The following is a 15735-nucleotide window of genomic DNA, read 5'->3' as shown; positions in this document are numbered from 1 at the left end:
TATCTGAGCCACTGGCTCTAGAATAATAGCAAAGTCTAGAGCCTCTTGCCCCTCAGACTTTGAAGAAGCCCCAACCTCAACCTTCCTAGGTTCTTCAATACCAGCCTCGCTACCTTGGCCCTCGCTTATGGGGGCCTCCAGTTCTGTTCCAACTGCCTCCAAAGAAACCTGTTCCCCATGCTTCTCACCGTCCTGAACTGCCATGTCAACATTGGCAAGTTCAGAAGCAGCCTCTTCCCTTAAGACTTCACCAATCGTCGATTCAGCCCCAAGCATGGTTTCTTCCATCTGGCCTGCACCCTCAGTGCTGATGGTATAAGACCAATAGGCTAGAAATGCAATCTTTTAAAAAACTTTCATTGTATAAAAACTCAAGGGTTTAAATGCATGAATATCTCAATACAAAACCATAATACATATATTCTAGCCTACAAACAAGGTTTATTCACATTTGAATAATAAAATTCAACACTAATAGGTCTCTTACAAATCCCTTACTCAAAAATTCAATTAAACTGAATATAATATTCAAATATTCACATTGTACATCTCTACAACATATTGCATGACTTGCACTCGCAATTCCTCATTATATCAAAATTATATGATAACTTCATCCCCATTCTTCATCCTCATCATATACCATAATATCTCATACACATTATACACTTGATAATAATAATTCAATAAGATTTCAATTCACATAAACAATACTGCACAGCATTAAGCTCATACGGCAAGATTAAAAAACAATCTCAATATTCACACAACATATTCAATATAACCAATCATGAATCCATTTAATAATTGTAAATACATCAAATCAACATGCAAACATATATAGGGAAACCATGGTTCGAACCCCTTGTACCTGAGCCACGAAAGAGTCTTTTGAGAACTTAATTTTGTCCCATTGTCTAAGGGACGGGTCCCATTGTCTAAGGGACGGGTGATAATAATAACTCAAGGAGATCAATCCAATGAAAAGCAAATGATCACATTTATTTCACTTAATGGGGATCAAAACATGAGAGAGATGTATCAAAATAGCCCTTCAAATTTTGAGAGAGATACTACACAAAATAAGGAAGTTATGGTGAAACTACATCATGTGGTCCATAAAGGATCGCACGAACTTTTCAACATTAAAAAGGGAACTCAATGGACTATTTTTTATGCTCAAATATGATGAAAGAAACCTCTCATCCGTGGTATATTCTCAGTAAAAATTTCAGAAAAACAAATAAGATCAAGAAATCAAGTTGAAAGTACTCAAGATCATGGAGTAAGCAAGTTAATCTACACATACTATGTGTATAGACGACGCTATTGCTTTGGGACTCTTCAAATATCAAGTTTTAAGAATTACAGAATTAAGAATTACAGCAAACTTTGATAATGAAAATGAGGTAGGAGTTAAAAATATGAGAAGAAAAATCAATATCTTAATGAAGCAATAGTATGGGCTTGATCACATAAATGATGGACTACTCCATAGAAGGGATTCAAATGAAAGCTCAAGGAAGAAGACAGTCTCATGGGTGACCACATTTTTTTCAAGGTCTCTCTGAATACTCAAGTTAGGGTTATAATTAATCCCATAAGTTACTTTTATACTTAGATCATAAAGATGGATTTGATCTTGATCATTCATGCCTTAGATCAATGACACATGAGAGGCTTTTATCCAAGCCACTCATCCATATCTTATCACCAAGATCAATGGATGAGCTTTTGACACCTTTCACTGCTTAAAACCTAGGTTTATAGTCATTTTACCTTGAAGCCCTTAGCTTTATATTTTATTTTCCATTAAGTCCAAATTCATGTTTGCACTTATGCCCATTGTTTTTGAATAATTTGTAAGAGTCAATAAAATACAAGGACATGGACATAAAGGTAATATGGGATACCCACACATGTGAATAAAATATCTTATGACACCACTAATAGGATTTTAATAACACTAAAGTTTCATATGGGTCAAGCCTATAAGGTGGTCCCGCATAAGATATACTCACATGCTACAAAATCATATGTGGATACTAATATGAATTAAATTAATTCTCAAAATTCCATGACTTCACACATGCCAAAAATCAAATAAATGAGCAAAAAAAAAAAATGTGACTTAAATCAAACTTAAGTCATAACAATATATAACACTTTAAATAACAAGATAACATGTTATAACATAATACCAACAAAACATTATTGACAAATAGGTCCCCTCATAGATATGACATCATCATGATGTCATACACACGTGGGGAGGTGGGGGTGCCACGTGGCATCCCTATGGGATCCATGTGGCATCCCTAGAAAATGTCTTCGTTTGGTATTTCTGTCAAAAAAATTTGAAAATCATATTTTATTGTTTAAAAAAAAACAGAAAAAATCTCCAAAAATCCCAAAAATTCTCTAAATAATCTCTCAATATTATTAAACAATTTTTTCATTATTATAAAATATTTTTTCATCAATTTAAGATTAATATGGGCCAAAGCTAAATGAGATCTCTAGATTTATAACACTAGTCGGAGTCTTCCATTAGACTAACTTGAATGACGTTTCATCGGTGTCTCAAGCCGACCCAATGGATCTATGCTCTACAGTCTATGGTAGAGACATATAATTGGTCACATCAAAGTTACTGAGCCAAAGCTTCCTGTCACCAGGGGTTTTATGGATTACTGGTGCACCCATGTGGGACATGTTCCTACTCAAATATAGGGGTCCTCTCAAAGCACATGCGCACTAGCTCTTTTATGTCGTATAATACTATAGAAGAGTGGCTTCCCCATATGACTGCGGGTGCACATGCCATGGAACAGTCTCATGTCAGGATACAGGCTTATGTCCCATGAGCCGACCATTCCATACAGGGCAAATACTCTTTTAAATACTTTAAATTGGATTCTTTAAGCCCTAGCTTATCACATCAACTATGCGGCATTCTAATCAGTATAGCTCTGACTGAGAGGTGACCCTTACACCTCTCTGAGATTTCACACTCTCAAAATGCATACCCTCAATGCCTCAAATACTCCCAGTACGCCAAGCACCCAGATTCAGTCTCTCTCTAACTCCCACTGAGCATAAGACTATTGACTTTAAGGCCTTGAAAGGCCACATAGCCAACACTCAGCAACCAGAACCTCAGCCACGAAAATTTCAATCCCTTCATCTTCATGATCTGTGCCCTCTGGAGGCAGCGACCTCTTAATACTGAGGGTCATCATTAACTACAGGCCCTTCTTCTTGAATCATTAGCTCTATCTAAGTCGAGGCATTAAACCCTTAAAGCATAGAGGCCACATCGGCACCAGATTCCTTTCCTGGAGCAATTGCGTTGGGACCTCCAGCCTTGCCAGTCTCCATAGGAGCTTGCTCCGACTCAGGAACGACCCTTGGACTCAGAGGCACCTCCCCAAGATCCGGAGTCACTTCCCTATTAGAAGGAATAACAATGGGCTTAGAAGGGTCGGAGTCGTTTGATTCAGTCTCTAAAGAAGAAGAAGATTATTCAGGAGAGACAAAAGGTGGTGGTGAAAGTGCAGAAGGTGGCACAAGTGGAGTTGCTAAATGATTAGAGGAGGAAAAGCTACCTCTTGGTTCTGAGATCACAGGTACATTGGCAAACCAACGCCTTCGAGTCCGCCCACTAACTAGAGGCGACACACGAATGTCAGTAGCGATGGAGCGTTTTCTTTTCTTTTCCCCTGTCTGGGAAGGAGCGGCCACTTCAGAATTCTCCCCTTGGGAGGGGCCATCAACCAGTCTACTATGAGGACCACTCCCAATCAGTGTGTTCAGGTCCTGTGTGGGACGCTTCTCATAACCAAGGACCTGTCGGCCCTCATCCCATTCAAATATTGAACTGAATTTATCAAAGACGCTCCCAATTCTCTGTTTCATGGCTAGAAATTCTGGCGCGACGTCATCAGCTGATATCTCTCGAGGGATCCCTAGAGCTAGCCAGTTCGAGGGATATTCCAAGACAAAGACTTCGTCAAGAGCAAGAGGATCCGCCACTCTCCTCTGCCTAGTCTCCTGCCACCAGTTGTCGTTCTCTCCTTTCCAAGGATAATCCTCATCTCAGTATTCCTTGCTGGTGATCCTCCACTAGTTCGCATAAGCCGTAGTCATTCAAACCCTCCTGCAAAAGTGAGGTAACACATACTTGCTGATCTCAGTCATTTCTAAACATGTGGACCAGGTGGTCTGTATGTGTTTTAGAAACTAGCACTCATGGAGAGTCCCAAGCTCTTTTGTTTTCCCCGTTTTCACCTTGCCTCGGCACTTTTTGAAAAACATGGAGAAGGGGCAACTTTGATGAAGCCCATGCTGACGGGTGAAGCGGTGGGAGAAATACCCTTCTAGTCTGGCATTATGTGAAGTCCGATAAGGTAGAACTCCTCCTCTAATTCTCAAGATGAACATGAGTTCCCTAATGGTTTTTGGGGCGTCGTCTATCTTCTTTCCCAATTCATCAATGAAAGAACGATCGATGTAGCTCCCCACTAGAAATGGGACCCACCGCATATTTAAGGAGTCATTCCCAAATAAATTTTTAGCTACCCCTGAGGTATGGAAGATAGCCTTTTTGGTTAGCAATCCTCATCAAGAAGGCCACAGTTTACCCCCCGGGATCTGGTTCTTGACATAGGTGTCAGGGAAATAGGCCCCTAGCCACCCGTACACGTAATGCATGAGGAATAGAGTCATAAAATTACTAGGAAATGCCTCTCCTCCTACAATGTCATTCCCTCCCTCTTTGCCTTTGTAGGCCTTTCCATGGGAGATGGCCTCCAAGCCATGGTAAATGTTACACAAGACTGGCTGAGCAAGGGCATACTCGCGCCCTTTGGCCATGTCACAGGCTACATACAATACGCCTGGACGAATGTCATCTACCCATCCGAGGAGCACGAACTTACATAAAAATAAGGCCAACTATGCAGCCAAAAAGACACAGTCATCGCTGGTCCCAGATTGATACACGGGAGGCGTCCCCTTGACAACTGCCTTCCCTTTTCCTCTCGGAGTACCCCGACTGCCTTTGGGATAGTCGCCACAAAAGAATTTCACCCATTCGGTGAAGGTGACCCAACCATTGCTAGCCTTGGCATGGATCAATTGGTAAGCCTCAAAAATCTTTTGAAGACTGGCAGGCGATTCTTCGTCCCCCAAGCTAGCACCAGCAAAGATGACTGAGTTCTGGGGAACGAACTCATCATACATGGCCACGATCATCGGAAGACCCCAATAAAATGAAGATCTAACAAAGAGATTCATACTTCCCCATTCCTAAGAAGCCAGCTATTACTAACGTGACTCCATGTCTCAAGAAGCACTTTCACAGTATTGAGAGTTGCCCAAACACTGGGTCGTTGCTAGTAAAGAGGCACATTCAAGGGTGTTTCTTTGCGACACCAACACCTTGACGGTCCTGGAGGAGTATCCCTTCAAATATTGGTACTCCCCCTGTATTCAAAGGCCTTTTCCCCACCATATTAGTAGCCCCTTTGCCCATACCATTCATTTCCTTAGGGTAGGCAAGTAATCCCCATAAGCTATATTCCTGTGCATGCAATGAAGGAGCGCCACCCCTTCTTCAATATTGACTTTTCCGTCATTCCCATCATGGACTTCAAAACGACCGGAGTCAGTAATCAAAGTGACATTGAGAGGCCACTTTGGTCTGCATACTGGCTTGGTCAGCCAAATGGGTTCACCCCTCGTTAGAGCCTCACCGGTAAAATCATCGGTATCGACCTATCCACCCCTTGGAAGCTACTTTACATCAAGAATTTGGTAAGAAGGACCAACCATTATAAAGGGCTCAATGATTCAAATGAAAAATTGCTAAGGCACTGGATAAGCGCCGATTGTGCACTCAAACCTTAGCGACGGCTAGGCACTCAAATTTTAGTGCCAACTGGGCACTCAAACCTTAGCGCCAGCTACGTCCACTAACCCTTAGCACCGGCTAAGTATGTCAATGCTTAACGCCGGCTATGTCTGCCAATGCTTAGCACCGGTTGTGTCTGCTAACGCTTAACGCTGACTAGATTTGCCAAAGTTTAAGCACCGGCTGTGTCTGCCAACGCTTAGCACCAGTTGTATCTGCTGACGGTTAGCTCCGACTACTTTTTCAATACCTAATGCTAACAAGAATCGGTCCTTACACAGTCGGCATACAAGACTCAAGTCCAGTCGGGGCATGCTGAGCCCCTACAGACCGACTTACCGAGTACGACTCGCCAACCCCGACAGTCCACTACTCCACCTAGCTCTGACCCTCTAGAAGAAACGGTCAGCCATGGTGATCAATGAGCCTAATGATGCCCAGGAAGAGCAAATGAACATGTTCGAGGTGATGATGCAGTCCATTCTCGAAAAGATGGAATACCTAGAGGCCTCCAGGCCCCCTTCTTCTCACCATGAGGCCAACTCCCCGCCTGGAGAGGACACAACTCCCAAGCAAACTTCCCCACTGGCCTCCCAAGAAAGTTCTGCTCCCCGCATGGTTTCACAAGCCGATATAGATGTCATGGTGACCCACAGTCTCAAGAGTAAGATCCGGGGCATGCAAGGGGCGCCGAATTACAAAAAGCCATACCCCATTTCCCCCAGACTATCAAAAAGGGAAGCTCCCCCTATTCAATGGTACTACATCCCCGCACCAGCATATCGCTCACTTCCAAGCGGCTTGTGGAGAGACGACAGTTGACAGGCGACTCCTCCATCAGTTCGTCGAGACTCTCGAAGAGCCATCCTTCCAATGGTATGTTAGGCTACCTCCAAGCTCAGTACACACATGGCAAGAAATAGAGCAATTGTTTTGCCAGTGTTTCTATGAAATCCAGAGAAATGTGGAAACCATCGAGCTCCTCCCTCTTAATCAGGAGCCTGGTGAGCTAGTCGATAAGTTCATCACCCGATGGATATAGTTGGCAACCTATCAGGCCACTCCCATGACTGAAAGAGAAATAGTTCAGACCTGCATACAAAATATGCTGCCCGAGATTGCCCTGCATGTTGAGGCTTCCAATCCAGTCTCTTTGTCAGAGCTCATCTCTAAAGCGGTTCGTACAGAAGGTCTGTCTAAGTACCATGGAGGATCTCGTCAGCAGCCCTCTAGCTCGGGAAATGGTTGAGGCAATGGCAATTCTCGTTCCAATAATCGGGGCAACCAGCAAAAAGGGGTGATTAGTGCGGTTGTCACTGTGACTGACACTAAGAAAGGCGCCCCTCAAACCTTGGATCTCTCCAAAGGGGTTAGTCACAACCAAGGCACAGCTCAGGATGGAGGCAAGAAAAAGTAGTCCTATAACAACGTCCCCCCCCCCCTAAAATATAAATCAAAGTGACTACTGGATCCAGCATTAGAACAAGGTGTACCCCTTCGAGAAGGAATGGGTTCCTGCGCTGCTTCGGTTACTACTAGAGCAAAACATGATCCAGCTGCCGGAGGTCAAATCCCCCGAGCAGGCTGGACAGGAGACACACGAGAGATACTGCGCCTATCATAGAAGAGTAGGCCACCCCACTCAATAGTGTTATACGCTCAAAGACATTATCGAAGCCCTTATTAACAAGGGTCAGATAAAGCTCGAAGAGCTAAAGAAAGCATTCGAGGCAATTGAGGCTTCCCACGTAGCGACAATCCAAGAGGAAGACGAGGCACCTACCGTCCTTCTTGCAGTATTCTCCATAATGCTCGAAGAAGGTCTCAACTTACTGAAGACAACAAGGCAGCCCAAGTTCCTGCCTCCAGGAATTGAGAACCTCTAATGTCCGTATCATTTGATATGAGGCCATGACTTGAGTGAATGTACTGGCTTCCACAAGCTCTTGGCAAAGAAGATGTAGCACCACCAAGAAGTTCATGGTAACCCAGAAGTCCATGCTCTACCAGTGCAAGAATACCTCCCGACACAAGCACAGGGAAGTGCACTAGACCTCAGCAGAGCCTCTTTGAGGCGATGCTCCAACAGGGTCTTGTCACTCCCAAGCCCACCTGGCAACCTAGGCGTCTTGGTCAGGGTACGGAAAATCTCTAGTGCCCATATCACCAGGTATGGGGTCATGAGCTAAGGGAATCTCTGGGTTCAAAGCTATAATCACGGAGAAGGTACAAAAAGGATACATTGTTTGTGCCATTCTCCCAGAACGCTTCCAAGCCATCACTCCCGTCCAAGAGGAAATCTCATTACAGGTCCCCTATGAGCATACACTAGACCCTTCAAAGCCCTTGACTTCTCAGCATTGGGAAGTCTACCGTAGATGAAGTAGGCTCAAGTCCCAGAAGCGTGAGGCAGTCCGCGAAGCTCGGGCTACTCATTAGCCCGATAAAACAGATCAAACACCTCCCAAGAAGGAGACGAGCGCCCAGGTCCACTCGTAGAAGGAGCTATATCCCTCAACCACCAGTTGAGGAGCAATTCCTCAAGCCCCTTCCTCCACTGCCGACCTTACAAGACTTCATCCTAGGCGCAACTCGCCTTATCCCATCGTCCAATCAGGTGGACGTCCCTGAGTCATCGATTGCTGAGGACTCATCCAATGCGGGTGACGACTTAAAAAGCATTCCCAACTGTCAGTGCTAGGGCAAGACCTAAAATGCCCCCTGCACACGTCCAATTATGGTGAGGACATAATCCGCCTCTTCTTCTTCTCCTCTGTTTTTTTCTATCTCTTTCACAGGTACAGCTCAGCAATGTCCAGACCTCGAAGCTCTAAATAAAAAGCTCGAAGGCACCAACATCAGCAGGTCGCACGGGATGCGCCTAAAAATGATGATGGCCCAGGCAGTTGGATTCTTAACCGTCGCTGATGCCCTGGCAGCCCAAGCCAACACCGAGCCATCTTCAAGCTCATGTTCCAATGATGCCTCCGATATGGTTCAGATCACGGAAGTATCATCCAGCACTGGGCAAATGAGCCTAAGATCAGGGAAGAAGCTACAGCCCACACCTCAGAAGCTCAAGGTCCTCAGGTTTCATGATCCTTCACTTTTCCCTAAACCTCAACCTCAAGCCTCCACATCCCTAATACAAAGCTCTATGACTTCCCCATCAACCTAGATTGCGCCGGTCGAATAACAAAGTCAGCCAGTATCACAAACCAAAACTCAACCAAAACCTGCTTCTAAACCTACCCTACCACCTAAACCAGTGACATGAATAACATCGTAGAAGGATGATGATGATAAGGTGAACTATGACGTAGTTGGGCATTTGAAAAAGCTTCCAGCCCTTCTAAGTATCTATGACGCTCGTATGTTGTCCAAAGACTACCGTATGGCCCTGATTCAAGCCCTTTCTAACCCGGAGGTGTACGAGACTGAAGTGGAGCCTATTGAGGTGGACCCAGCCATCCTGAGTGGGTGCTTAGCGATCACCTTTTTCGAATATGACCTTCAGTTGGGAGGAAAAATTCACAATCGCCCCCTCTTCGTGGCTGGTGAATTACATGCCTGCCCTATCGACCGGATTATGCTGGATGGAGGGTCAGCAGTCAACCTGATCCCAAGAAGGATCCTCACCTAATTGGGATTAGGATCTGGGGACCTCACTCCTACCCACATCACTGTGCAAGGGTTCAACCAATCAGGAGAAAAGCAGGTTGGGACAGTTTGTCTTCGCGTAAAGATCGGTGACCTGAATGATTACGCTCAGTTTCATGTAATCGACACCGATACATCTTACAATGTCTTGCCCAGCCGCCCTTGGCTTCACAATCAGGGGGTGGTTCCGTCCACACTTCACCGTGCTTGATGCGAGTGCTACAACTTCCAATTTGAAAATAAGGAATCGCCATGAAGAGAGAAAAAATAAGATCCGCATTGAAATAATAGAGAAAGCAAGAAGTAAGAAACATGAATGTTTATGTTAAGACAAGAACGGCTTGGATGTTGTTCGACAGATAAATTTGTTAAGACAAGAACGGCTTGGATGTTGTTCGACGGATAAATTTGTTATCTATATGCCACTCTAGTTATGACAAAACACCCATGAACTTTTCTAATAACACCTTTGTCTCAACTCTGTGGCATTTTGTGTGAGAGGATTGTCCTATATATTTATGTTTTTAATGTATAAATAGTCACACGAGAGAAGAGGTCCTATGCTCATGCCCACACTAAGATTAGAACTCAAGGCATCACATCCTCACCACAATGCCTTTAGTATCATAAAGAGCAAAAGAGGGCGAGAATTTAATCCGATAAGATTTCTTTAAAAAAATGATAAAAATCTGCATGCAATGAAATGGTTTCAAGGTTTGCATATCGAATACCATTAGCAATAAGCTACCATTAAACAATTCAAACCCCACAATAGCATGATGCAGTTTAAACAAATTAAGTTCATAATTCAGACAAAGTGAGTGATTTAAAACTGCTAGATATGGTTAATTTCAGAAAAGACAAAAAATCTTAGACTAAAAATATTCAAAACATTGTATATGAAACAATCATATCAAATATGGGTGCTGGAGAAGTTGGTGGCGCCGATTGGTGGCAGAAGCTCCCGCAAGTGGACATGCTGCAATTTCGGTACAGGGGAAGGCCAGCCATTGGGATTGCGGGTGAGCTTCAGAAGTGAATCCCTCACATGCTCTATCTGTATAGCTTCGTTATCCCTCATCTGGCAACAACACAAACACACCAATTTGCATTCTCAGAACCGAGAGGGTGGCGGCTCTGTCCCAGAGAATGGCAACAACACAAACACACTAATTTGCATTCTCATAACCGAGAGGGAGGCGGCTCTGTCCCAGAGAAAGGATTGTTGAGACATACCTCGACCTTGAAGACATTAAGAACGAGGCTCATGTAAGTAGTGTCCTTTCTGAGACATACCTCGACTTTGAAGACATTAAGAACGAGGCTCATGTAAGTAGTGATATTAACATGGATTACTTCGAGGCCCAAGGCATCCATGGCCTGCATTAGCCTGGCAAAACCACCACTGCTTTTCTCGCAAAATATCTTCAGGTTGAACTCATGGGCGCCTACTTGGTTAACCTCAACCTGAACCTGAAAACAAACTGAAAACAAATCACCATTCCTTATTTCACTATTAGGTGGTTTTTGGAGATTAAGTATTGGAGAGAGATGAAGATAAGAACGAGCGAGCCGTGATATCTGCTCTGAGATCGGACACACCTCCATTTGCTGTTGCTGAACCTTGTCATCAGAAGAGTCATTGTTGATGTTGGGGATATGCAGCAGGTGATGAGGATGAGGATTCCTCAACTCGCTCCCCCATGACGCTAAAGTCGCCATGGTTGTTGCTATCAGAGGAAGGGGTCGTAGCCAGAGGAGCACCACCATCGCCTCCGTTCCCTTGCTGCTGCTCTTCCTCAGTTGTCACATCCAGCTCCTCCTGCAGTGCCTTCATTAGCATCTGCAGCTCCTTTACATACTCTATGGCATCATCCAAGATGGATGCCCTGTCCATCTACAAACAATCTCATACCCACGAAATTACATATGTTTACTTCGAAAAAAAATGAGAGCATAGTTGAAAGATGAATAAAGGAAGATGGAAAAAAGACTGAAACGGATTATAAAAATGAGAGTTCACAGTTTGAAAATTAAAAAAAAAAAGAGAGAAGGGGTTGGGTTGTCATGTTGGCCTGCCTTGGTGATCTTGGGCACGAGGGAGCGGAGGCCATAGAGCCTTTCATTGAGCTTCTTCCTTCTCTTCCTCTCAGCCACCAGGTTCTTAGATTGATGTTTCCTTCCAGACCTTCCCTTTTGTTCGTCGTCATCCTCGTTGCAGTCAGAGATGGAGTCACCCCTCCGCTCACCCTCCTGCTTCACCTGTGATGAGGATGATGTCGATTTAAGATTGGGGAAGGAGATTGGAGGCTTCATCATGTCATCTGAGAGCATGGAGTCGGCAGAGCCATCAAAGAGAACGTTGTTGTTCCTCAGCTGCTGTTGGCCATACGACCCCCAATCCGAAGGAGAAGGGACACCAGTCCATGGGGGGTGGTGATGGAAGTCCTTTTGCCTGCTGCCGAGCATTTGGTGGTGGTGGTAGTAGTATCTTCTTTCGTAATCTTCCTGTAGGTCTGCAGGGATTGGGGCTCGAAACTTTGGTGTTTTCCGACTAAGTTTTCCAATGAGAAATGGAAAGGTATTTCCTTTATGGCGGAAGATGAAGAAGAAGATATCATCATCGCTTCATGCCTCTGCTGTTGCCAAGATTCCTGATGGAGAGGGTGTTCAGGGGGCCAATTTGCAGGCCACTGCTCGTCCATTACAAACTCAATCACCTCGTGGTGGGCAGTTAGTTAGTTTTAAAGGTGATGAAAATAACAAATTAATAAATAGCCATGAGAGAGTAGGCGAAGAGTGGTGAAAGCGTGATCAAGAGGGATTGAGGGGATTCCCTTCTTTTTGACCCCACCCAGTACTTGAGGGGTAGATTCGATCTGGGTCTCAGTATGGGCCTTTTAAACCCAGTGGGTCAGGTCTCGGTCCAAATCTTGGGCATGAAGACTATTGAGGTATGTGCCTAGGTCTGGTAATATTTTTTGGGTCATGATATATGAAATATATTTAAATAATACACATATTTTAATTTTGGATGTAGTTTGCATGCGGATGCATTTGTAGGTGTAGATGTAAGGTGCACCTTCAAATTTTATCAAGGTATATAATTGTCATGCAAAATGTTCTTAGGATTATCTCAAAATCGATTTTTATATCTAATTATAAAATTTTAAATTTAAAAAATGCTTAAAATCAAATAGATCTATAAACATATGAAAATCTTGAAAATGGATGGTGTAGATAAAAATAGTTCGTTTTTAATAAAATTATGATATTTTCGTTCATCATTTGTAAGTGTAAACGATCTCATTTTCCTGTTAAAATTATTAATTTTGTCTATTATTAGAAATTTTAGACATTGTAAATTATTAGAAATAAAAATTGATTATTTCGTTCTATTGTTATGACTTTTAGACACTGTAAAGTTTATGTGGAAGTGACCTTATTTTCCTATAAAACAATATTTGAAAACGTGGTAATTTCTCGTTGAATAAAAATATGATATTTCCGTCTATTGTTAGGAATTTCGGACATGGTAAATTATTAAAAATAAGCTTATTATTTTTGTATCGCTAGGGATTTTAGACACTATAAATACTAGAATTGAAATGGATTGTTTCTATCCATTCTGATGAATTTAGACATTGTAAGTTTTATGCGTAAATGATTTTATTGTTATGTGAAATAGTTATGTGAAAGTTTTATAATTTCGTTACTGGTAAAATTGTGATATTCTGTTTAGGGTCATGAATTTTAGATACTATAAATTATGGAATTTTTTTTTTAAGAAGATTATAATTTTGCTATTTATTGTACAAATTCTAGATATTGTAAGAGTAGGTGTAAGTGACTTCATTTTCCTGTAAGATCAGTATTTGAAGAAAACAAATATTTATGTAATACTCCGAGAGTATTTCTGCATTTAATCGTAATATTTTCGATATGTTAAAATCGGCGTACTTCTGTATTTAATTGTAATATTTGTAGCATAAATCTTAAATATTGTAAATGTCATATGCGATTGTTATGTGCAAGTATTATGTGCAACCGTTATGTACAAATATTCTGTGTAAGTGTTATGTGTAAATTTTATGTACAAGTGGTTATGTGCAAGTGTTATGCGTAAGTGTTATACACAATTGTTATGAGCAAGTGTTCTGCGCAAATGTTCTATGCAAGTGTTATGTGCAAGCATTATGTACAAGTGATTTGTGTAAGTGTTTGTGCGCTCTTATTATGTGCAAGTGATTGATAATTTCAAGGATATTTTGAAAACACGATATTATTGTTTTCTAATATCTACTACATCGATATGTGGCCTGTAATTGATACAATAATGTCTTTTGAATTTATGTGCATGGTAATAAGATATGTGTGCATGGCAACATGCTTCTGATATGATATGTGTGCATGGCAACATGCTTCTGATACGATATGTGTGCATGGCAACATGCTACTGATAAGATCCTGTGTGATATGTGCATATGGGCACATGCTGTGTGATATGATGGGCTGGGCACCTACCGTATGAATGATGGTGCCAGCTGCTAAAATTTGGGCATCTACTATGTGAATGATGGTGTCGGCAGCTGAGATCTTTCTCTGGCTTTCTGTGATAGGATGAGAGTTAGGATGTGACTGTTTGAAAGGGTTGCGCCCCCCCAAAATTTTGTGTGAGGTACTATCCATTGGACCCCTTTGGTAGTGTAATGCCCTCCAACTAGAAGGGCAAGGAGAGGATCGCGTCTTGTAAGGCCTCCGCCTATCAAAAGCCCTAAAGTGCGCTGGCGACTGTGTGCGTGTATGAGGTACTACGCAAAGGATTTACCTGTTGGTGGTGCTTCTTCCTATGGGATAGTAGAAGTTCTAACCTTGGACCGAAGCCTGGGACCTGAGGTTGGTGCTTTTACTACAGGACTTTTGTTCTTGTGAATGCCTACTGCAGAACTTCAGTTATTGTGAATGCCTACTGCAGGACTTCTGTTGTTGTGAATGCATACTGCAGGACTTCAGTTGTTTGGGAATGTTTACTATAGAACTTCTGTTGTTGTGAATGCTTGATCGCAGGACTTCTGTTGTTGTGAATGACTGCAGGATTTCTGTGGTTGTGAATGCTTGTTTGATTATATCTAATACTTAATGTTGATATTAACATGAATCATGTGTATATGATTTATGTATCATGTTTATTTACTTTGTCTAATAAGGAATACAGGATATGTGTAAGATCAGAAATGAATCTATCTAATAGCATGCATTAGAATGTATGAAATCAATACGTCAAAATTTTGCTTAATATGCATTCTTTAGAAAAGATCTACATTTGTCAATTATGATTATTTTTTTAAGGATAATGATGGTCACTTACTGAGTAACCAAACTCATCAAACTATATAATTTTTTTTCAGAGTAATCGTAGCAGGAGTAGTTTGGAAGAAGTTTGTAGTTATGGATAAATTCGCCTTTGTAACTTTTATAATATCAAAGTTGTATATATATATAAATCCTCATGTTATTATGAGCTGTGAAATAGACTTTGTACAAGTCTGACAATTTGTGAATGGAAAAATTGTTTTGTAGCAGTATAATATATAGCAAAAAATTTAGAATTTGTTTTGTTCTTTAATAATAAATTGTTACATCTCAAAAATTTTAGTGTTATAAACTTGGGTTGTGACATCATCGCTTGGCCACACAATTAAAATACCTTCAAATCTTAAGTTAGTAATTGATACCCACTAAACAATTGTTGGAAGAACCAAAAGACCACAAAATCTGATCTACTTGCATTCTCATAACAATAATTCTTTATTGTCTAATGATTTTAAGGCATATAATCCTTGCTATGATGTATCCTTCTTTGGGGTATGTTGGCTGTGGCATTTAAACCTTGGAAACTCAATGGCCTAACTACTGAGCTGAGGGGCTGAAACCTAATATGATGCTACACATTCCAAATTCAAGCAATGAATATAATATATAAATTTGTGAGAACAAAATTCTATCTCCACAGATTTTCTGTGTAGGATGGGTTTTGGTTTAGTTCTTGATTGTTTTTGCATTTAGTACTTTCAAAGGTTCATATTCTCTGAATATCTTAGTCTCTATACTTAGTATTCTCATAGAGGTTACCTCAGATTGTATTCAGATCTTGCGAATTT

The 15735-nt window shown here is 41.8% G+C and overlaps 2 protein-coding genes across 9 annotated transcripts in view; one reads left to right on the top strand and one right to left on the bottom strand.

Annotated features, from left to right (window-relative positions):
• The window catches only part of LOC110006920 (uncharacterized), a 55217-nt gene that overhangs the window by 21258 nt on the left and 18224 nt on the right, over positions 1-15735 (top strand). For 4 of the 8 annotated variants that reach the window (XM_088846777.1, XM_088846773.1, XM_088846770.1 and 1 more), the window contains exon 1: positions 15384-15651. The gene's annotated coding sequence lies outside the window, so the exon portion shown is untranslated. Of the gene's footprint in view, positions 1-14193; positions 14471-15373; positions 15652-15735 lie in introns of those variants that run through there. The other 4 variants (XM_088846778.1, XM_088846772.1, XM_088846771.1 and 1 more) reach the window with 2 other exon arrangements.
• LOC18430410 (transcription factor ABORTED MICROSPORES) lies at positions 10279-12092 on the bottom strand. The gene is made up of 4 exons (XM_006840565.4): positions 11654-12092; positions 11238-11471; positions 10871-11047; positions 10279-10655 (listed from the first exon to the last, which is right to left on the bottom strand). Exons 1-4 carry the CDS (start codon positions 12041-12043, stop codon positions 10488-10490), a joined length of 969 nt encoding a protein of 322 aa, XP_006840628.4. The 5' UTR covers positions 12044-12092; the 3' UTR covers positions 10279-10487.

This window comes from Amborella trichopoda, chromosome 9 (genome assembly GCF_054954075.1).
Source record: "Amborella trichopoda isolate Santa Cruz 75 chromosome 9, AtrichopodaSantaCruz75HAP2 v2.0, whole genome shotgun sequence".
Taxonomy (NCBI): domain Eukaryota; kingdom Viridiplantae; phylum Streptophyta; class Magnoliopsida; order Amborellales; family Amborellaceae; genus Amborella; species Amborella trichopoda.
This window is presented reverse-complemented; position numbering and strand designations above follow the sequence as displayed.